We start from the raw sequence: 24,113 nt of genomic DNA, 5'->3' as shown, positions 1-24,113 counted from the left end.
TTTGTCTCAAGGTGGAGTTTGTTGAGTTGTGATCCAAATTCATTTGCACTTAATAAAGGCCAGCTCCTAATAATGTACGGATCATCATCCCTTTTAGGTTCCACTATATATACCTCTTGTAAGCCGTCGTGCGGCGATGTAACCTCACCTCAGATATAGTGAAGATATTTTGCTGGCTGGCGCCTGTGGTTTTTTCTCTCCTGTTTTGGGAGGGTTTTCCACGTTAAATCTCGTGTCTTTTGTGATTGATCTATTGTTTTTTATCGTTTGTTCGCCTATCGTTTCCTAACAATTACCACCCCAAAGTTGGTGGTGCTACACGTTCTTCGCGGTGGGCTTGTTCGCCTTCTCCTTCTCACCTGCAGAGTTGGAGGAGGAGCCATCGATTTTCTTACCAGACTTGGAGGAGGAGTCGTCGATGTGCTCGGAGTTGGAGCAATGGGACCCGATCCCCCTTCTATTGGTAGGGAAGATCATGAAGACGAAGCTTGACGGCACCGCCATCCCCAGCGGCAGGTTCTTGAGCAGCTCCTTGTCGTTCTTGCCGGTGTTCGGGAAGAAGCATTTCTGGAGGCCGACGTCGCTGAAGACGACGGAGAGGAAGACGACAGCCGAGAGGAAGGCGTGCACGAAGTCGACGTAGCCGAGGTCCCGCTAATCGAGCTCGGGCTCTAGGTCCTTGAACAGCTTCTGCTCTTCTTTCTTGTTCAGGTTGAAGAGGTTGAGCCTAGTCGGCAGGGCGAAGCCATAGTAGACCTTCCCCTTGTAGAGGACGCTGTCGGTGAAGGCGAAGAAGACGCAGGCGGCGGAGAGGAAGACGACGAGGCCGAGGCTTAGCCACCGGTTGGCCCGGAAGCACTCCCCCTGGTTGGTGAAGGACGCCGACAGCGACTGGTATGCCAGCACCGTCCCCGTCGGCAGAAGCCGCGCCAAGTTCGCCAACACCGCACCTTGTCGGTTGCCACATTGGCAGCGTGTGCCCTCGCCTCATCGCTCTCGCTGATTGGCAGTTTTGGATCAATATTGGCGGCCGATGCTTTGTCTTCCTTGTTCTGCGGCGCCATCGTTGCTGGCCGTAAGCCCTTACTTACCTACGTTCTCCGATAGTGTGTGTCACTGTGTGTAATATTGTATAGTAGGTGTTTGCATGCAGATGCAGCTCCAAGAGCTTTGTGTGTGTAGTGTGTGTGCATGTGTGTATGTATATATATAGAGGTATAAGCTGTACAGTGGTCAGTGGGGCGTCACTACTGCGAGCACGCAAAGGGCAAATTCACGTAATATTTTGCTTTATACCTTCAGCCTGGAAAGTTAAAAAAATGGATACGTACGCACGTTTCTTTAGTTGTGCGATTTGTTTATTCAATTTGAAGGAGGTTTGACGTTCTGTTCGGGGTAACAATGATTAAGATATATGCACACTGGAGAAACCATCTTTGGTCGGTCGACCAAATTTCACAATAGTCCCGGTTGCAATAAAAATCGGGACTAAAGATCAGAAGGAGGTTTGATGTTCTGTTCGGGGTAACAATGATTAAGATATATGCACACTGGAGAAACGTCGGTCGACCAAATTCCACAATAGTCCCGGTTGCAATAAAAACCGGGACTAAAGATGATATTTAGTCCTGGTTAAAAAAATTTACCAACCGGGACTAAAGATTATTTTTAGTCCCGGTTCAAAGAAGTTGGTGGGTACAGTTAAGCTCCAATTATCTTTAGTCCCGGTTGGTATAAACAACCGGGACTAAAGATCTATTTTTAGTCCCGGTTGTTTATATCTACCGGGACCAAAATAAACTGCCGATATCTCCTCGGTATCCCCTCCCCTTTTTTCTCTCCTTAAAAACAACTGAGACTTAGTCTCGGTATCCGCCTCCTCCCCTTCTTCCTTCTTCCTCTCCCCTTCCTCCCCCTTCCAGCCTTCCCCTCTCCTCCGATCCCCCTCCCCGCCTCCTCCTCCTCCCCCTTCCCCTCTCTGCTGCAGCCGAGCGGCGGCGATGAAGCGAGCCGGCTGGGCGGCGGCGGCGGCGGCGGAGCGAGGCCGTCGTGCGGCGGACGGGTGGCGGTGGCGGCCGGTGGGACCGCGTCCGGCGGCGGCAGAGCAAGGGGGCCGCGCGGCCCTGCGGCGGCGGCCGTGCGGCAGCGGCGGAGCGAGGCGGCCGCGCGGCCGTGCGGCAGCGGCGGAGCGAGGCGGCCGTGCGGCGGCGGCCGGTGGGGCCACGCCCGGCGGCGGCTGGCAGGCGGCCGGCGGCAGCGGCAGCCCATTTGCATATTTGTGTGGATAATTTTGTGATTCATTGCACGTTTGTATGGATCTGTGATGTATTTGATATGTTTGTAATTTTTGTAGGATTTGTGATGTATTTGATTTGTGTGTATAAGTAACTTTAAGATTTGTGATGTAGATTTGAGATGTTACTTTGATTTGGGGATTTGGGTTTGATTTGGGATATATATCCCACTCGATTCGGGAGAAAATAAAAAAGAAAAAAAAGAAAAGGGGACCATCTCACTGCCGCTTCCCTCTTTTTAGTCCCGGTTGGTGTTAGCAACCGAGACTAAAGATCCCCTCTCTTTAGTCCCGGTTGATACCAACCGGGACTAAAGATCGATCTTTAGTCCTAGGTATTTGAACCGGGACTAAAGATAGCGATATTTAGTCCCGGATTGGTAGTCCCGGTTTAAAAAACAGGACTACAGGGGTTTACAAACCGGGACTAAAAAGCACATCTCCACCAGTGGCAGTCGTCAGGGCTTTACGAACATTTCGTGATTCGTTTGCTACTGCGCGCATACCCGAGTTGCAAACTGCAACCAACGCCGGATTTGGAGCCCACGAACCGAATCATTGAAAGGGGAAGCAGTTATGCCCAAGCACCTTCAAAGCCGATCAATTAACCGGCCGTGATACGCACTAAAGGTACCGATTTATCTAAAATTGGCACTCATGATCCCTTTCCATTCATGGGACGTCTGAAATTGAAAACCGGCACCATTAATTCTTATTAAACCAGCACTAATAATTATTTGTACCTTTTTTTAATAAATCGGTACTTATAATAGTGTTATTGGTGCTGGTTTTAAAAAAAGACGACACCTACTAGAGCGAGCCAAGACCGGCCATGGGTGAGACCGGTTTTTTTTACGGTCACCGTTTCCACTTAGTAGAAGAGACCGCTGCTCTCCCCATCCTTATCTGCTCTCTCCACTCCTCATCTCCTGTCTCGGAGACCTCTCTAGCACGGACGATGGCCGGCCACCTCTCGGGCACGGGCGGTGGCTAGCTCTTCCTCGCCCATCATCATCGTTCGCCCCCACCATTGTTCCTCCTCCTCTCCTCCACCGCAGCCACCACCGGTCCATTTCGCCCATGACGTCTCCTCCTCTCCACCGATGCAGCCGTAACCACTTACGGTCGTCTTCGCTCACGGTGTCTCCTCTTTGCCACAGCCACCGATAGAAATCCTCGCCTACATCGCTTCATTTCTCTCTTGAGGCTGGCTAGATCTACTCCACGAGCATAGGAGCTGCCGTATTCACCGCCGTGCACTCGGGGGTGGGCAGAACTGCCGCCTTGCGCCCACCCCTTGGTGGTGGACGGATACGCCGCCGCAAGCTCGGGGGTGGGTGGATCCGCCATCGCAACCACAGGGATGGCCCTCTCGACGAAGGCAACATCGGCAAAGGTGGCATTCTATGTGTGTTCTTCGCTATGTGATTTTGTTGATTTTGATCATCCCTCTCAAATTTTGTTTTTCAAGGTTGATTTTGTGATCATGTTCTTGGGTGATGGGCATGACGGTGATCTCAGTGGTGATGGGGAGCCGGCTTTATTTTTGCATTCCAAGAACCTCAAAGGTGTTGCTTGCAGGGTACTGGTTGGGAAATCCGCCACCTATCGCCGGTTCCCAACCGGCATGAGTCACCTATGCCGAGTCGTCAACCATTCATTTGATAGATCTCATACTTCCATCACCATCACAAAGTACTACTTCCGTCCAATAATAAGTTAATCTAGTATTGGATGTGACATGTCCTAGTACTATGAATCTGGATAGGCTCCTATCCAGATTAGTAAAATTAGAATGTGTCACATCCATTACTAGATTAACTTATTGTGGGACGAAGGGAATATCACTATAGGCCTCCATTGCCTATCGTGCCCATCACCACCTATGCTAGCACTCACCTTGGAGTGGACGAATTTGGGCATCGGATGAAGTCATAATCATTACCGTTGCCATGGTCTTGTGCCAGAATCACATGGACAAGCCAGATTTGGTGGCCAAGAGCTTACCGCCACAAGATCATCAGGCCCTGAATTCGCAGCAAATAAATCGAACCTTTCCATGCCATTGGGAGGAGGAGGGGAGGTTGATGAGGATATGGTGCAGTACTAGCCGTCAATTGTCTGAAGATTTGTGCATCAAATTATAGGAATTCAAAGTATCAAAAGGTCATATTTAGATAGGTTTTCAATTCGTCTTTCTAACAGATCAAAGTCATATGATTTGGATGTTCCAATCAAAAGTAGTGGCAATTTTACTGAAGGTTGCCCATGTTGTAAAAGTGACACGACATAATTGCTCTGTTTGGAGAGTTTGTGGATTCTACGGTATGATTAGATAGTTTTCGTCTATTCCAACACTATCCATAATCCATAAGTCAACAATTATCTCATCTGCACGGATTGAATTGTTTCCAAATGAGAAATTCGAAGATAATTGAAGGATCACATAAGATCAAACAAATCTACCAGAGGGGGGGAGGGTGAATGGTAGGGAAAACCTAAAACCCAAAACCTTTTTGCGGAATAAAAGATTTACCTCGAATAGAGTAGATGACGAAGCACTATTGTCGTCGGTCGAACCGCCCACCTGCCACCGGTTAGACCACCCGAACACGTGCGGTCAGATCGCCGCTATCCCACCGGTTAGACCACCCGAACACATGCGGATAGACCGTCAGGACCCAAAAAGCACTGACAGATGACAAATTCGAAGATGAAGATTGAAACTTTCGACTTTTTGGCATCAACTAGTGTTTACAAAGTGCACCAACAGCATTCCTCACCAAAATCTCGAACTAAACTCGAAACCCTAACTTTCTCTCAACTTAAGTCTCTCAACAACCGATACCGGGAGGCCACACCTTCCCTTTCTATTTATACACGAGGTAGGCTGTGCAAAGCCTACAAAGCAAACACAACTTAGGACTCCTAACCATGTGGGAAACCCTCTATTGCAAGTATACAACTTATCCCTTTCCTTATCTCTATCAATCTTCTAGAATTTGGACTCCCTTCCAAATTTGACTCCTCTTTCCATACATACACAATCCCTCTTGCATACCATATGGATTCTTCATCACCACGTGCATTGTTCTCTATCCTTTTAGTATCCCACATGATCTCCTGATCCCTAGACATCAACTTCTCCCAAGTCAACTCCGATCTATCACCGGCAACACTCTCCCGAGGCCGTAAGCAACATCTGCACATGCAAACAACCAAGAAACCATATTCCGAGCACAAGTTTATCCCAACTTGACTCACATTAGTATAACAATAGTATCCATACGTATATAAACCATCTAGAAGTCAAATCCTCGAAGAAAACATCCAAATCCAACAAGATAACCCGAAACCAATAATGATCAGGATCCTGCCGGTCATACCATTGGGTTGGCTAGTCTGACGGCTGCATGACATACGGTCTGACGGGCGACACCCGGGGTCAACAGAAACATCACTTCACAAAATCAATCATCTATTAAACTCTGAAATCTTATCATAAGAAACCAATCTTTCACACATGATATATCGAAAACCACCAATGTTTTCATCACACAAAATATAAATCAACTCCTTGATATTACAATAAGAAGGTTTCTATTCGGTTCGAACAGCCTGGACAAGCCTATGATGAAACAGTCGTGGATTTCACATACGGACTCTATTTTGGACATTTGATTACTTGTTGGAAAGCTAATTTTATGACTCATGTCAAGGTTTGGTCCCACCTTCACATTCTTCATGGTTTATCGGTAATCTACCAAACTAGCATAGGGTTGCTGCAACAAAAGTTTTTTTTTCTTCGTGTCCAAGTCATCTAACGAGTTTGTTTCTTGTTTGTAGGTCTTAGGATTGTTATATATAAGCAATAGGTGTGCGTCCATTGTAAGGGAGACTCAATATTATGAATAAAAATTAGCTTTAGCTAGAACTATGTGAGGGTCTAGCTACCCATTCTTCCTATGATTTGGCACGATCACATAAAAGGGAAAGAGGATGATCCTATGAAGATCCTGTTTGCTTTCAACTGACATTGATGGTTCGATTGTTATCTTCCGCATATTGTGGTTTTGCGGTGGCGAGATAAAAGGTGTCCTACGTGGGTAACATGTTGTTCATCCACTTCGTCAGTTGCTTGGTGTTTCAGATCCTACATTGAGAAGGTCGGCGGAGAAGAATAGCTAGCGGTGGGGGAGGAGTGGCTAAATGGAAAAAATAAAAAGATCAAGGAACTTATTTTTGTTGGAGCTTCAACTGTATGTTGGGCTCTCTGGCTTAGTGAAATGAAATGATTTTTGATAGATCACCTTCAAAATTTTATTTGTAGGCACTTTTCAGGATAACATATTGGCTCTAGGAATGGGCTCAGTTACAAAGACATGATGATCATATCAAGCTAATAAAAGATGCGTGTCGTATATTTGAGTCGACGATCATGAAGCTCTTTGCCAACTTCAAGTGGAGATTCATCAATAGAATTCAGTAGTTATGAGGTCTTTACCTTGTTTGATTCTTATTAGTTTGCTTCTACTTTTGGTTTTGTTACTTTGGCTACTGGCTACATACTCACTGTGTGAGTTTGTTTTTGTGTGAACCTTGTAATAATTGGCTATAGCTCTTGAGCAAAAGCCAAGATGTTTCATTCCATTATTAAAAAGATAGAAAAAATAAAAAGCGTGTGGGTGAGTGGGCATGGCTCTATTGATCAGCCAGGATAGTGGATCAGAGGCTTATGAATAATTTCGTATGGATTGATGGGCAGTGCGGTTATTGCACTCCTGAATTTAATTTTTGCAATGAATATGAGATGGTCTTCAAAATGTTCTAAATGGACTGCCATTTGCTTAAGCACCGGCCTGCTATATAAGACCAGAATATAGGACCTAGAGCCCTACTAAAACATTCCAACGATAATGTTTATTATTATTTTACTTTTAATTTAAAAATAAATCCTCATAAACGTTTTGACCATGCCACCCCGCCAAGCGTGTTAAACAACAATACACACCCCCAAGAGGGCGTCAGCATGGAAGCTTCATTTCGTCACTGTAGTCAGTTCGACTGGCATGACAAAAAGATTCGTACTTGAAACTAAGTTTTTGGAGAGTTTGTTTTTAGAATTAAAAATTTAAAAAGTAAAAAAAAAAAAGCTCAAAACGAACCCAGCTACACTGCTCCATGTCACCATGTGTTGTGTGCAATTGGCTTGGAACAGATTAATGGACCTGAAGAAATCCAGCCCAAAATGCTCCGATGGATCTTTCTCGCTTCAAAAGAAGCCCATCTTGGCCTGCTATGAGATTTCAGATAGGCCTGTCTTGGAGATCACCGGCCCAGCACAACGCAAGCCGCAACGCACTGTCTAGAGTCACTCTTCTAGAGTCCCTCCGCAGAAAACAATCACTTGCACCTAAGAACATTGTGTGCTTTGATCTAGCACCTATCCTTTTCCTTTGTCCAGATGATACTTGAGCTACCAACCATTGAGGATTCTCCCTTAAGTGAGGCGGCAAGTTTGGGCACCAGATCAGGTGATTAGTTAGAGATCAATGTGCTTGATGCCTTCATCAGTTCTGTGTGTTGCTTGTTTCTTTCAAGCTTCTCGCTGAGTTCGATGGTGATCTCGTGTAGAAACTGTTTCTTGCTGGTGTAAGCTGATGAAGGATTCCTTAATTCAGTGAAGAAATTCTGAAGATGATGAATTGCCGTTCAGTTAGTTTCCTATACACGTGTCAACAGATTTGCATTTCAGTTCATGCTTCTTTGTTCTGCAGATTATTCTGTTTCTTTATGACTGCTACCCTGCTAAGTTACTAACGTGTTAATCATGTTATAGTGCTTATGATCTTCACTGCTGAATTTAATTTTTATGCGTATTTAATTTAGTCCTCTATCATGTTTACAATGAAGTGAGTGGCTGATAGGGAGAGTTTGATGGTACTGTGCTGCTGAGATAGCTGTATAATCCTGAATATTGTAAACCGAAGCATAACTTCCTATAGTGCAGAAATCACTTACAGGCTTGCAGCTCCCGCTAAGAAATACTAGTATGTGTGTTAGCTTGTACTTTCCATCGCCCATTTTTTATATGATATCTGAGGTATTATTCCTTTACCCTTTCGGAATTCGCATGATTCATGTTACTGTGCTACTTCACTCTTTTTTGTTTCAATGGACAATTGAAGACATGTACTAATACACGGTTCTGCTTGGATTTTATGTGGCTAACCCACGTCGTCTTTCTTGATCGATGGAGTTATCATACTTTGACTTACTGGCGGCAAGAAACCTGAATGCGTTAATTTACTGTACATATTGCAGTATACTCTACCTTGGTTTAGGGCTTGGTTAGTTCCCATATTTTTTTTTCCAAAAAATCACATTAAACCTTTGGACACATGTATAAAGCATTAAATATAGATAAAATAAAAAACTAATTGTACAGTTTGCATGAAAATCGCGAGATGAATCTTTTAAACCTAATTAGTTCATGATTAGATTATCCATAAGTATTACAGTAACCCACATGTGCTAATGACGGATTAGTTAGGCTTAATAAATTCATCTCACGGTTTCAAGGCGAGTTATGAAATTAGTTTTTTCGTTCGTGTCCGAAAACCCATTCCGATATCCGGTCAAACGTCCGATGTGACACCCAAAAATTTTCTTTTCCTGAACTAAACAGCTAAACCGGGCCTTAATTGATTCACCATGTTCCGAGTTCTCTGAGTAAACTCTGTAAAAAAACGTCAACACATCGAAGGTTTCAAGCTGAAACGAAGCAAAATAACCCACTTAACCTGAAGTTATGAACTCATATTCTGTTCATAAGAGTTAATAATAAGAGGAATTTTATGGTCATTAAGAAAGTACCTTCAGATACTTAAATTTTGGTACTTTTGGGAATTAGTATATAGAAGTATCAAATTTTACACTAGAAAATATGATATCTCTAGGTATCTTCTCAATGATGATAAACTTACCCTAATAATAATCTGCATGCCAACATTCTTTGATATTGCACTGAAGTTTTGTAGAGCATCTCAACTGTGTGGAATACAGATAAGATAATTGTATATTTGGCATCTGCAAATTGTCATTATTATCTGAAGAAGTACTATGCCTGATGAGGATATCCTCCACTATTAACCGCTGGCAAAGACGCAATAAGGGGCCAAGTGGTCCAGTTGTAGTTGGGCGGCGACCGTGTGAGCCTCTGAATAATCCCACCTTGCTTAGCTTGGGAGGATTAAGCCACCTTAAAAGGGAGAGCCACCATTCCTCTATTGGACTGTATTTTAGGGAGATTGGTCATTTTCCCGAGTGGGTGTGCCTAAGAACTGTTGGGGTCCGGACAACCTTAATTTATTGGGCTTCGGCCAACGCCACCTAGGCCGGATATATCAATGCCCATGAATGATGAATCAACCTTAATTTATTGGGCCTCGGCCAACGCCACCTGGGCCGGATGTGTTGAATAGTCCCACATTGGTTGTGGAAGGGCAAATGACCTAATATATAAGTAGGGAGCCCCTTATCTCAATGGCTAGATGAATCAATGATCTGCGCTACTGAATTTAATGTGTAACCAATATCTAGAACCAGTTTACCAGATCATTCTGCAGGTTCCAGAAATGCAGAGTACGTTGCCATCTCGATTCCTTCTGAAAGCACACTTCTCTATTTTTTAAACAAAGAGGAATTAATGTGCTTCTAAAGAGTATAGACTGATTTTGAATTTTAATTGCAAATCTTGCAGCTAAGAATATTGCGTGCTTCCATCTGCACCTAACTTTTTTTTACTCTTTTAGTTTCCAGAGGATACTTGAGCTGCCAACCATAGTGTCTTCGATCCGTACTTATTATTACTTACCATCCTAAAGGTTAAAGCAAGACTGCAGAAATAAAGCAAATTGACTGACTTAACCTGAACTAATTTTCTGGTGATAATCTACATTCTAACAAGTTGGATTGGCATTTCACTGAACCTTTCCAGAGCATCAACTCCGCGGAATACAGATCAATTTTATCTTTGACATCTGCAGATTGTCCTGTTTCTTCAAGGTATTGCAAGTTGCTAAATTGGTACTCCTAGTATAATGCCAATGATCTGCACTACTGAATTCAGTCTGAACCAATATTCAGTCATGGATGTGCCTGCCGGTAGCTTTTCCTTAAAATCAAAATGAGACATCTGCAGGTTGCCGTTTCGATTCGTTCATGCTACATAGGGCTGGTTTAGTTTCCAACTTTTTCTTTAAACTACTAACTTTTCGGTCACATCAAAACTTTCCTATACACATAAACTTTTAACTTTTCCGTCACATTGTTTCAATTTTAATCAAACTTCCAATTTTAGCGTGAACTAAACACACCCATAAAATCCCTCTGAAACTAATATGTCAAACTACTTCATATGTTCATCAATATAAGTTAAGGGATTAAAATTTATCCACCAATATAAGCATTCAAATAACTCCTTATTCTACCAATTATTTTTCGTTCAAATTTCTTTCTATCTTAATCTCAACTATTCTCCTATCTTAATCCATTGATCATTTAATTAGGGTATACACAGGAAAATCTTTTCTTCCCAACCTTGATTTCCGCCAAACAACTTCAAAATAATGGGGAAATACTTTGGATGCGACTCCCACATTCCCATGGTAAACTGGTACGTATGGTGTGCACCATCATTATGTTGGTGACTCCTGCGATTACTGACGAAAAAGGCCAGTTAGCCATCAGGAATCAGGACGTACCCGTAACACTGCTGCAAATGCCGATGTTTACTGTCCCAAAAAGAAGTACCGTACGCCTTCCCGTGAAACACTAACATCGAATCCGACGCTGCAAAAATGGCTTTTGCTTGAGTGCGATGACAGAAATCGATCTGAAATGCAGACGCCAGCCGGTGGTTACGATTTAACAGCAGAAAACAGTGGCTGCTTTGTTGCTGTCTGTCAGTGATATCGCCCTGAGCCCCTGAGTCGGTACACTACAATCATCTGACATTCTGACATAGACTGCCTCGGGACACTCAATTGTCAACGTCCGCTAACTTCATAGGAGTAGTTGATTCGCAGTATCATGAGGTTAAAGCACGGATCAAGAAATTTTACATGCTTGAACTCTATATACTCTTTTGCATGTGACTCCATCTAACATGTAAAAAAAAAATCCAATCCTGGTACAAATCTGAATATGCATATGTCCATGTCCATGCATATGCTTAGATTAGCCTAAGCTCTCGATATTTTTCTGGCTCTGCAATGCATTCACAAACAAGACTAGGTATTTAAGGTCATGCCTTGGATAGGTCTATTTTTTTAATACATTTAAGATATATTAAGGGCCATTTCTTTTCAAATTATTGTAATGGATTATCTACTTGACTATAGGAATAAATCAAATATTTTTAAAAATATATACTTCATACAAATAGTTTAAAATGAGTGGTCTAATTAAGCGATATAGTAGAAGAAAGATCATTTGGAAAACATATTTTCAAAACATAAAACAAATAATCAGTGTGAATAATCTTAAGGAACAGAGCCTAAGATATAATTTCTCCGTTCAAAAGTATTTAACGTGGGCATTGACTGAACGTTGTATATTTTCAGCTAGCCACCTACTTATACCACACTCATATATGGCAATTTTTCTTCGTGCTGTTATTTCTTACCGGCCTATCTCCACGCTCGCAAGTGTGACAATGAAAGCGGCATGCAGGTGCGGCTGAAAAAACCGCAGGCATGAGCTAGAGGTAATTTTCAACTCCATCGTCTCTGAGATTTTCTTCAGTCAACATCGTCACCGACCAGTCCACTGCACGCACGCACGCAGGCACCACACGTCGCTCCATTTCCCGAGCTAAGCTAATTTCCCGTTCTCATATTATATAGTACTATATTGCGAGTGGATGATCAGAAGCTGAACGTGACTTCACAGTATCATCATATTCTTTAATAGTAAAACCTGCATCACCCACATAAATTCACAATTAACAACGCCTAGTTCAGTGACACATCTGGATCAGGCTGAAAGCTATCATTCTTTATCGAAACGAAAAGGATAGGTCGCCTTTTACCTCATCATCAGCTTTTTTTTCATTAGGTCCATGAGGCGTTGAAAGAGCTATAAGCTGTCACTGCCGGCCCGGACGACTGGCTGTCGTCAGGGGACGACGAGACGTCGGGATCATCCGACTCATCCGCACCGCAAAAATTGACAAGCGATTAACACCATCTGTTTGTTTTGATTATTTTGATTTGGGCTAGGAGATCGAGCAGCTGGGATATGCAAAATACAGATGCAAATTTGGACACCACAACTAGAGATGAAGACTGTCAGAATCGGTAGCCTCAACGATCCTCGGTCGATCGGCGATCGATCATATTTAACGAAATAATACAATATGATATTAGATCATTTTCTAATATTCGTGTTTTATATTGATATCAAAACGATGCTAAAAAGAATAGAACATTTAAATTTTACAGATAGCTAAAAGTTCTTAAACAGTACCATTTATCTATCTATTATATACTAAAAGTCCATTAAACTTCTTAAAAACGCTCCTAAGCCGCCACGTGTTCTCCTACAAATGCTTCTAAGACGCCAAGTGGCAGTCTAAAAATCTAACCGTTGATTTTCTTTTAAATTGGTGGGTCTAACATTTTTAACCATTAGATCAAATAAAATAAATAAAATCCTCCTCTCCACACCGGTCCCCACCACAAGTATGTTCCCCTCCTGGCCTTCTGTACGTACATACTCCCTCTCTCCCCTCATCTCCGGTTGGTATATTATATGTCACCTTAAATAATTCTACAAATATGTTTCACTAAATTATATCGATAATATTCAATCTATCTATTATATAGTAAAGTCCGTGAAAAATTTTATAAATGCTTCTAAGCTGTCACATGATGCTTATATAAATGCTCCTATAATGCCACGTGGCGCTCCAATAAATTAGGAAAAATCTGAAAAAAAAACCCAGCTTTTGATTTCACTAAAATTAATATTAATAGGCCCATCACTCCAAGCCGTTGGATACTTGGATTAGATTGATTTTTCTATTTCTTACAAAGAGGCATCCCCTCTTCCCGTGCATATGCATGTACATAACTCCTCTCCGTTTTTCTTTTAAGGAAGTTTTTTTTTTTTGCTATCGGATGAAATTACATGTTCTATTGTGTCATTATTATGACTAAAATCACAAATTAGAATTTAATACACCTCTTAACTATAATTTAGCTTGTAAAAATTATGAAAAGAAAGTGACCATTATTATATTGTTTCATGCTATATAATAACTTCACTGGCATGTAACTAAAATAGTTCTACAATGTCAGAAAAATGTAGTTTACACCGGTATAATTTTACTTGTAGAAATATATTCCCTAAAGAAACATGTAGATATATATTAGGCACATTTCGACAACTTGCGCCATATCTATCTATTATATGCTAAAAGTCAACTAAAATTCCCACAAAATACTCTGAAACCACCACGCGGGACTCCTACGAACACACCTAAGCCACCATGTGACACTACCACTGGTGGAGAAATGGTCTTTCCTCCCGGTTTGTAACCCCCTATACTCACGGTTGGTGTTACTAATTGAGACTAAAAATGCTAGAGCTAGAACCGGCGGTTGGCAGTTTTTTTAATTTTTTTTTCATATGGATTTCACTAATCATTACATCCCCTAACAGATAAATCCCCAAATCAAATTCATCATAAATTCTAAAAAAAATTACATCACAAATTTTGAAAAACCATCACAAATAAATTAGAACGATAGTATTAAGTAAATTAAAACAATATGAATTCATCCGATTATAAATTCATAAAGATAAAAGACTGAACCTCCACAAAGAACTCTACTAAGGCCAGGTTTAATTCCCAAAAAAATTTGTTTTGGGGTGTCACATCGGATATATGGACACACATTTGAAGTATTAAACGTTGTCTAATAACAAAACAAATTATAGATTCCGCTAGGAAACTGCGAGACGAATTTATTAATCCTAATTAATCCATTATTAGCAAATGTTTACTGTAGTACCACATTGTCAAAAAATGGCACAATTAGGCTTAAAAGATTTATCTCGCAATTTACACGCAAACTGTGTAATTGATTTTTTTCCCACATTTAATCACATAACAAATTATCAAAAACAATCATCACAATTCCTCAAAAAAAGAAAATCAATTCCGAAGGCCGCCGTGCGCGCCTCCCCAGCCCGGCCAGCCGGCCGCCACCGCTGCCGACCTCGACCGGCCGCCGCTGACCCAGAGAGGCCGTGGTAGGAGGAGGAGGCGGGGAGGGGGAGGAGAGGGGAAGTGGGAGGAAGGGGAGAGGAGAGGGGGATCGGACAAAGGAGGCCGATCGAGAAGGAGAACGCCTGAGATTGAGATGGGATCGAGGAGGCTGGAGAGTGGAGATGGTTTATAATGAGAGAGGAAGTGCAAATGGTTTTTATCGGTCTTATTGATAAGAGAGGACTCGACGTGCGCTCGGGAGTATTTTTGGTCCCGGTTGATATAAAGAACCGGAACTAAAGATCTAAGATAATTGGGGCCTAACTCGACCCAATAACTTCTTTGAACCGGGACTAAAAATGATCTTTAGTCCCGATTGGTAACATCAACTGGGGACTAAAGATCAAAAAGTTTTTAACCGGGACTAAAAATAATCTTTAGTCCCGATTTCTATTCGAACTAGGATTATTGTGGTTTCTTGGCGACCGACCAAAGATTGTTTCTCCAGTAGTATACAATAAATCCTAGAAATCCTAAAGAAATTACATAATACACCTAACCATCAATTATTTTAATTTAAACACGGTGTACCTATTATTTTCTACTGCTATCTTAACAATATAAAAACGGAAAAGACCCACTTCCTACCCCTTCACACGTCATGTATGTGTTCAAGTGACGTCTCCATACGTACATTATCTCTGCTTCTCTCCCTTCACATCCTCTCTTTTTTTCAATGGACAACATTATGTGAAAAAACAATAATTAGAAAGATTAATGATTATAATTTTAAAAGTTGTATCTTATTTTTAGTTAGTTTCAATTGTTGTTTTATTTATAACTAAATAAATAATTCAAGTTCCATATTATCCATATTTTTATTATAAATTTAAATTCTTTTGAACATTGGCACCTATGTTTTGCATGGAAACCAAATAGGAATGAGACATTTCGAAAAGGTTGACTATATGCATTATGTTATATTAAATCAGTCTACTTGATAAAATTTGATTAAACGTCCCATATTGCACTTGTAAGTAACCATGTATCATGTCTCAAAAAATAGAAAACGATCCAACTTAACTCGATGGATTTCATTATTTTCATCAATTAGATCTATTTTTGAAAGAACCATAAGTACACATGTCATCTATTTTTTGGGAAAAAAAAACATAAGACAACACGTGTCATGTCTTACCAGCTATAAAAACAATAAAAGAAATGCTGAGAAAAAAGAAACATCTCTCATTGGTTTTCACTAAAATCCTTCCACCTCCTCCACATGTAGAGAACACTGCCCTCCCATTCCTTATTTTTGTAGCTACTAATCTAGACGATAAACAATCAATGTTGAAACAACTACAATTTTTTATAACCTATACATGTCTGATTTCTATCTAATTATTCTCTATCTATTAATTAAACTAACAATGTAATATTTATATATGCCTATATTTTACTGTATAAGAATTATAGCATTTGGGCACAGTCCACCCATGCACTTTGCACCACATCTAAATACCTTAAAATTTTGACAATAAATATTATGTCATTATGAAAAATTCTACAAACATGCATAGCTAAATTAAATCAATATAGTACCAGAATAAAATTTTCATATTTAATTTGCCAAAAGAAAAAGAAATAACTCAACAACATAGAGTCGCACCATGCTATGTTTTGAAACATGTATAGCTAAATTAAACGTACACTTCGTAAAAAAAATAACTAACTAAAATATGAATAGTCTGAGCCACTACATAAAACATTGAGTTCCTTTAATTAGAGAAAATAGTCCAATTACTTAATTTTTTTTTCTAAATATGCTCAAATAATCCAAATAAATAAAATGATCTTTTATAAGTTCAGATTAATATTTCATCATTATAAGTTCTCAAACATAGTCTACGATGCATGCCCGTACGAATGCACAGGCTACTTCCTAGTTTATATAGAAAAGGACAATCGAACATTCGAAAAATTTCATGAACACTTTTATCGCTAAACACAAATCACAACCTTGCATGCTCGCTTCTGAATGCATTCATATATATGACTTTCCCCCAAAACATATATTTTATTCTGTTAGTTTTGTTGTAAATTAAAACCTACCAACCTTTTGATGCCCTGGTGATTGTGATGACATGACATCTTTCTTTGCTAAGTGATAATTATTAAATTAAACAAACCTAGATTGCAATCCATAAGTCTTATATACATGGAACATGACACAAGTTTCTCGTGCATGTTTCATACACATCAACTAATAAATTTAAGGAAAAATTCAAGAAAAAAATAGATAATATTTTCAGTAGTATTATACCTATATGTGAAATGTCATATTCAAACTCAATATATTTTAGACGAAAAAAAAGATAAAATTCTGATAGATTTTCACTCTTAAAACCGTTAGATTTTTCTTTTTTTTGACGGCAAAAATATAATGAATTTAAATATACGAATTTGTAGATACGTGTAATACTATTTAAGAGTACATGTCAGATTAGTTTTAGAATTTTCTGGGATATTTGTTAATTGGTAGGTACAAGGTATACATAGGAATAGGGGTGAAAACGGTACGGAAACAGACGTAAACCATCTTTATCGTTTTCGTTTTCATATTATTTTCGGAATCGAAAACCCCGGATACGAAAACAGAATCGAATATTATCGAAACCGAAAACGGAGCAAAAATGAATCGGCGCAAATACGGTAACAAAAATTTATCGGAATAAAAAATCTCTTAAAGTGATAAATCCAATTCTCAAGTCTCAACGGTCAACAATTCATCGTAAAACACAATTATATAAATCCAATTGTTAAGTACCAATCGTACATTACAAAACACAATCTATGGAATAAATTATCTATGTTTAAGAGAGTAATGCTGTTGATAAATCCCAATGCATGAAAAAAAATATTCTTATGTAATTTTAGATTTGCATAACAAATATTTTTTAAAAAATAACAACCAATCACCATGGTATTCACTATTCAGTGCTTAAGAAAAAAGAATCCAGGGTATTTCAGTCACAAAATTTCTAGAAATTCTGAGAAAGTTTCAGGAAAGTTTTCCGACCGATTTCGAGTTCCGACAGAAACTGCCCTTATCATTTTCGATTTCGTTTCCGAGAAAATATTTCCGAATTCGTTTCCATTTCCGAAAAGTTCCAACCGACGTATTCTGTTTTTTAAAATAGGTCCGGAATCCGAAAAGTTTTCATACCGTTTACATCCCTACTTAGGAAGCTTATATGCATAGTTTATATGTGTGGTTACCGTGTGCAGTTTTTCTAGGGAGTGCATGCACACGTACTACTAATTAGTGTGTGGTCCTACAGCCTAGCTGCGCACTACTAATCTTCAATTTAATTAGCGTGATCCTTCATGTGGGAAATTAAGTGCTAAACGATGACATCATAGATGGAACTGCTGAATTAGCAAATTAAATTCAGTAACATATATGTGTAATGTGTCATCGTAGTAGAGTATGTGCTATGTTCACACGAGATGTTGCGGAAGGAAATGATAAAAACAGTCAGATGGGGGCTGGAAATTAAGATTTCTGAAATTTCAGAATTTGAGAGAAATTACAGAAAATCAGTTAAAAATATTTGAAATTGCAAAACAATTTATTAAATTAATTCAAAAGAATTATAATATTTGGCTCAAGACAATTTTCTAATGGTAGCATCCGATAGGATCAAACTGCTAACGTTATACTCCTTCCGTCCCAGAATATACTCATTCCGTCCCAAAATATAGCAATCTAGGACCGGATGGGATGTATCATAGTACTATGAATCTGGATATCTCTCTGTCTAGATTCATAGTACTAGTATATGTCCTATACGGTTTTAGGTTGCTATATTCTGGGACGGATCAGGAGTAGGATATAATAACCACCGTGCGCACGCGCTACTCAAGCGTTCCGATGAGTTTTACCATATATTACTCCCCTCTTTCCTGTAATATAAGAAGAGATTTTGTCCTTTTTGAGGGATCAAGGATAAAGAAAAAAACTAGGATGTCTCATTAAACAAGAGGTGATCGTTGTTAGAAGTATAAATATGACGGTTAAAGATAAGAGTCAAATACAAATTATAGAGATAAGATATATTCTAGAGATAGAATCCTAGATATAAGATAGAGTCCTAGAGATAGAATTCTAGAGATAAATCGACTCTTACTTGTATTGTACTCCCTCCATTCTAAATTGATCTACATATTTCATAGGTACACCAAAACCAAAAAAAGCTAATAACTCTCTCATACTATATTTACTCTAGCAACAAACTCTATGCATGCACCATCCCCACTATTTCCTAGCCAATAGCAAACCAAGATATTGCATGTGGGTTATAAATACTTATGTGCATGGATGCATGCATCAATATCCATTTACTCCAATGCACAAATAACGAATATACTTCATGAATGAACACAAATATGTAGATCATTTAGCAATAACCTCAAAAAACTATATGTAGATCAATTTGGAATGGAGGGGGTACTCTCTATCCCTTATGTACTTCTATATATACCCCATAAGAGGATCAATGTAATAGATTAGAGAAAACATGAATACAACAATTAGATTAGATTTTTCCACAGTGGTGAGTGGAATGTTTATTGGGGGGCAAGGCGTATAGAAAATAGAATTAGAGTTGATTATGAGATAACTAGTACATCAATTTCGGATTAAGGCCAAACAATTGTAAATTATGGATGTAGGGAGTATATATAGGTCAACTAGACACAAACTCTCCCCTTACACATAAATTTCAGCTCTCCAAAGAGCAAGAACTGTCAAAATCTTAAACAAATGGTGTTTGACTTATGGTTCAGCAAACAAAGAACAAAGTGGAGTGCATTCAGCTGATAGGAGACCATGATTTTGATTCCTACCAGCTATAAATCGTACGGCGAACAGCTTATTAGGGAGATAGGCCCTCGCGTCGCCCTCCCCCGGGCAGCTCGCGGCGCGACGCGCGCGCCGCCGCTTTCCTCCTCCCACCGCCCCCTCCTCCACCTCGCCGCCGCCCGAGCGGGTGCCGGCAAAGCCGCGCAGCCGCAAGGACGGCGGCGGCGGGGTCTCGCCTCGCCCACCCCACGCTCGGCGGCTGGGGGAGCTGTCCGGGGCGGCGGCGGTGGCGGCCAGATCCACGCCACATCCGGCCGGATCTGGAGGGGGGTGGCCGGCGGGGGGATTGACGGTGACGGTGCCGACGACGGCGGCGGACCTCGGCGACTGAAGGCAACGTCGGCGGCGGACCACGACGACTCGACGTCGGTGGTGGACCGCGGCGCGACCAGGACGCCACGGCAGGGACCTCCGCCGCGTCGTCCTGGTCGTCTCGCTCCAGCCCGGCACCGAGGCGTGCTCCGTCCCCTGGATCCGCGCCACCCCGGCCGGATCTGCACGGGCGGCGGCTGGTGGCAGCGACCGGTGATGGTGGCGGCTGGCGGCCGCGGCTGGTGATGGTGGCGGGGAGATGACCGGTGGACCACGGCGGCTGACGGCGGCGGCCGTGGTGGTGTTGGCTGGCGACGGTGGCGCCGTGCGACAGACGGCGTGTCGACGTTAGCGGCAGCATATGAAGGCGGGGAAGGAGTTGGGCGGCTGGAAAGGAGGAGACCGGGAGCGGGCGTGGCGTGGGCGGCGGTTGCGTGTGGCGGCGTTGCACGGCTCAAGAGGGCTCTGGCAAGCTCAGCGGCTGCGCGAAGTCGAGGCGGGCTCCGGCAGGGTTGCTCGCTGGCGGCGAGCCTCCTGCTCGTGATGTGTGGATGTGGATGCGTTGGCGTGTTTGGTTACGTCGAGGTATGACTGCTTGTGAGACGTCATGGACTATTCCATGGTCGTTGATGTGGGGTGCTTGTGTGCGTGATGTGAAGACGCTGGCGAAAGCCTTGCCGTGCCTTTGGCCGGTTCAACGACGACGACGCTCATGGGCACCGTAAACCTCCTTGGAGGCATTGTCATGGCATTCTTTCATATTTCCCACAAATCTCCAGGTGAAAACCTTGTTCCGATTTCGGACGAGAGGCGGCGACGTTACGCGTCGTGTCCTTCTTGGGGGCGTCGCTTCGGAGGAGTTCCTATGCATCGATGACCGTGGAGGGTCTTTTTCGGTTCAAAAACTTTCATACCTTGGCGTTCGGCGAGGCCTTCGCCTCCTTGGGTCCGCTTCGTTATTGTGGTGGGCGACACGCTCTTCGGTTGCTTCTGCTGATGAAGTCGGAGCTGCTCGCTGATGGGGTGCGGCGATGCTTGGCGACGATGACAAGTTGCAGTCTCTTCCAAGGAGTTTGGTGCTGGCCGTGTGAAGGAAGTGGCTCTTTGGTGGCTTGGCTGATGTCCATTGTTAGATGTCGGAGCTGCTTTTCGCTCTGGTGACTTTCGCGGCTCCAGTGTCGCTGCGGTTGTGAAGTCGGCGCTGCTGGGTCGCTTGGGCGGCCAGCTCGGCAACGATAACACCTCTTCTGTGATGTTAGAGCTGTTTAGGCCGCTTCTGTGTTTTAGCTTGACAATGATGTGGTACAATTGGGCTCCGCCGTCGATGCTAGTTGTAGTTAGGTCTCTTGCTTTCTTCTGTGTGGTGGGTTTTAGCCGGTTTCCCGTAATTAACCGTGCAACTGTATGGTTTTCGGGCCCGGTTTTCCTTATAAACTGGGTCAATTCTCTTCTTCTAAATATAAAAGTGGAACAAAGTTCCAACTTAGGTTTCAAAAAAAAATAAATCGTACGGCCCAGAGATCTTTCAGGCCAACAGATGCTAACTTTTTCCATGACTGGTCTTGCCAAGAGAATTTCTTCTCAAGAAACTGTAGAAACATGATTAATATGCTCCATATCTCTAGGCTGGTAATACACATGCATCGAGCTACAATTGGGAGAGAAAATGCCAAAGTTTTATTGGTGATGTTCTAATGCTCCTAGCTAGAAAGCAAAGTCTGAACAGCACCCACCACATGCATGACCACTCATCTATCATGCGCTGCATATTCCCCACTCTCTCATGCCCATCTCTCTCTATCTCTCCTACTGCTGGTTCTCTTTGCTTGAAAGAAAAAGATGGTGTGGTTTTTTTTAGAGAAAAAGGATGGTGTGGTTATAGTAGGAAGCATGCACCTGGGTCAGACAGAACGTAGCATCACAAATTTCCAATTACAAATTGTACGTAAATCTTCTGTCTTAAAATATAAGAGATTTTACCCATAAAATTTGAGAAGAAGGTAGTACTTAATTCGGCCAAAATACATCCTGCAGAAGCTGGATTGAATTCCTTTGTCGAAAAAACCGTAAACATACTATGTATACTAGTTTGATCTTGCAAACTTTGTTGGTCTCATCATATATTTCATTAACCGGATATATCCACCGATGAAGAGGTTGGTTGAATTTGTCGAAAAGAAAAAAAAAACGAACTTACTACTATGTACGTACTGGTTCGATCACGCAAACTTAATTTGTTCTTCTCATCATAAACACTGAGATCTTATACTATACACATCACGGCCGATCGATCAAGAACACAAGCGTGTACGCACGCACGCGTCGCCTACCTGCTGCAGAAGTGCACACAGATCATGCATTGAGATGCAAAGCATTCATGGTGCTCATTTGCCATGGCGTTTTTTTTTTTCGATCAGCAAATGGCGCACGAGTTGGGGTTCTCCTCCATGCTCATGTTGCGGACGTAGTAGTACTGCGGCGGCGGCACGTACGGGTAGGCCGGCGGCGGCGGCGGCGGCCGGTGATACTGGTTCATGTACTCCATGTTGAAGTACTGCGGTGGGAGGTGGTGCAGCGGCATCGGCATCGGCATCGGCGCCACCGCGGCTGGTTTCTTCCCTCCGCCGTCGCCGCCGCCGCCGCCGCCTTCCTCCTTCTTGGCGGCCTTCGCGTCGCCCTCCTTCTTGCCGTCGCCGTTGCCGTCCTTCTTGTCGCCGCCGCCGTCGCCTTCCTTCTTGCCTTCGCCCTCCTTCTTGTCGCCGCCGCCGTCGCCTTCCTTCTTGCCTTCCCCCTCCTTCTTGCCGTCGCCGCCCTCCTCCTTCTTGCCGTCACCTCCTTCCTTCTTGCCGTCGCCGCCGCCGCCGCCGGCGTCCTTCTTGGCCTCCTCCTTCTTCTCCTCCTTCTTCTCCGGCTCCTTGGCCGGTCCGACCGACTCGATGTAGGCCGCCCACGACGCCTTGCGGAGCTTGCTCACCACGTCCACCGGATCCACCGTGCCGATCACCGTCATCTTCCGCGACGCCATGTCCATCGAAATGGCGTCGATTCCTGACACACGCACACACAACAATCAATCAGACATATGTTCAGACTTCAGAGAGTTCGTTGATGTACACAGAATCACAGACAGAAATGGTGGATGCATCGATCGAGATTCGAGACGATTGTTCGTACCGATAACCGAGGAGACGGCCTTCATGGCCTTCTGCTTGTCCTTGTTGTCATGCAGGTCCAGCTTCACCACAATTTTCTGCAGCAGAGCAACATGTGAAACAGAGGGTTAAGGTTGGCAATGTGTGAATCACAAACACCTGAACATGATACAATTCAGGAAGACAAGCAAGAAAAAAGGTTGTTGGGATCTGAAGAAGAAAAGATGATGATCCTGATTCTACACGAGCTAATCAGGATCAGAATCCAAGAGCAAGAAAGGCTCACCTTCGACATGTCACCAGCCAATCAGAATGGCCAATCAGGAAGAGAAGAATTGGATGATCAGTGGAGCAGAGGAGAAAAAGCAGAGCAGAGATTAGTGGTGGCCAAAGCTAGGCGAGTGTATCACCACACCAGCAGCTGCCGAAGCAGGGGAAGGGGAGGGATGGGTGAGATTGCTGGGAAGGGTCCTAAATACTCCCACTTCCCTTCACGTTTTTGAAGCGCCCGCCGTTGATTGTGCCGTCCGTGATACTACCAGTAGAGATCATCGTAAAAGTTCTCTGTTATCGTAATAGCTACTTATTAACAAATGGCTTTTCTAGTTGTTTAATGGTGAAGGCCTATGGCAAGACCTTTTGGGAAATTAATACTTAAAGGGTAAACCTCTTTCTGGTATGTCCAGCAAGATAGGTATTTCTCAGTTCTGGGCTGGTTTAATGAAAGTCAAAGACCAATTTCTTAGGTTTGGTTCTTTTAGATGTCGCAATGGGGTAAACATAAGATTTTAGGAAGACATGTGGTTGGGATCGCGTGCTTTCAAAGATTAATACCCTACATTATATAATGTGGCTCGAAAGAAGCAGTCTACTGTGGCAGAGGTCATGAGCACAACGCCGCTAAATATTTCTTTTAGAAGGGCTATTGTTGGCCAAAAGCTAATTGAGTGGAACGATTTGATCCTCAGGCTAGCTAATATAACTCTGTCAAATGAAAAGGACTGCTTTGTATGGTCGCTCCATAAGAATGGTCAATTTTCCGTCAAATCTATATATGCCGCGATCATGAACTATAATGTTTGGATAAAAAGAGAATTCTGTGGGACTTGAAAATTCCACTAAAGATCAAGGTCTTTATGTGGTTTCTTCACAAGA

The 24,113-nt window shown here is 42.4% G+C and overlaps 1 protein-coding gene and 1 pseudogene across 1 annotated transcript; both read right to left on the bottom strand.

Moving 5' to 3' along the window:
* Positions 1-315: 315 nt before the first annotated feature.
* LOC107279654 (protein DMP10-like) lies at positions 316-3,643 on the bottom strand (annotated as a pseudogene).
* An 18,377-nt stretch (positions 3,644-22,020) lies between these two features.
* Positions 22,021-23,406, bottom strand: LOC4352086 (heavy metal-associated isoprenylated plant protein 39). Its single transcript, XM_015762849.3, has 3 exons — positions 23,245-23,406; positions 22,981-23,056; positions 22,021-22,854 (listed from the first exon to the last, which is right to left on the bottom strand). The coding sequence occupies exons 1-3, from the start codon at positions 23,251-23,253 to the stop codon at positions 22,220-22,222; spliced, it is 720 nt and encodes a 239-aa protein (XP_015618335.1). The 5' UTR covers positions 23,254-23,406; the 3' UTR covers positions 22,021-22,219.
* Positions 23,407-24,113: the final 707 nt, after the last annotated feature.

The sequence above is a fragment of the Oryza sativa genome, chromosome 12 (genome assembly GCF_034140825.1).
Source record: "Oryza sativa Japonica Group chromosome 12, ASM3414082v1".
Classification (NCBI taxonomy): Eukaryota; Viridiplantae; Streptophyta; class Magnoliopsida; order Poales; family Poaceae; genus Oryza; species Oryza sativa.
The sequence above is the reverse complement of the archived record's forward strand: the minus strand, read 5'-3'. Positions and strand labels throughout refer to the sequence as shown.

What these genes read in the sequence shown, in the direction of transcription:
- LOC4352086 (XM_015762849.3), bottom strand. An exon ending in GGCCGTCTCCTCGGTTATCG is followed by an intron (nt 22,855 to 22,980) that starts GTACGAACAATC and finishes TGCGTGTGTCAG; the next exon opens with GAATCGACGCCATTTCGATG.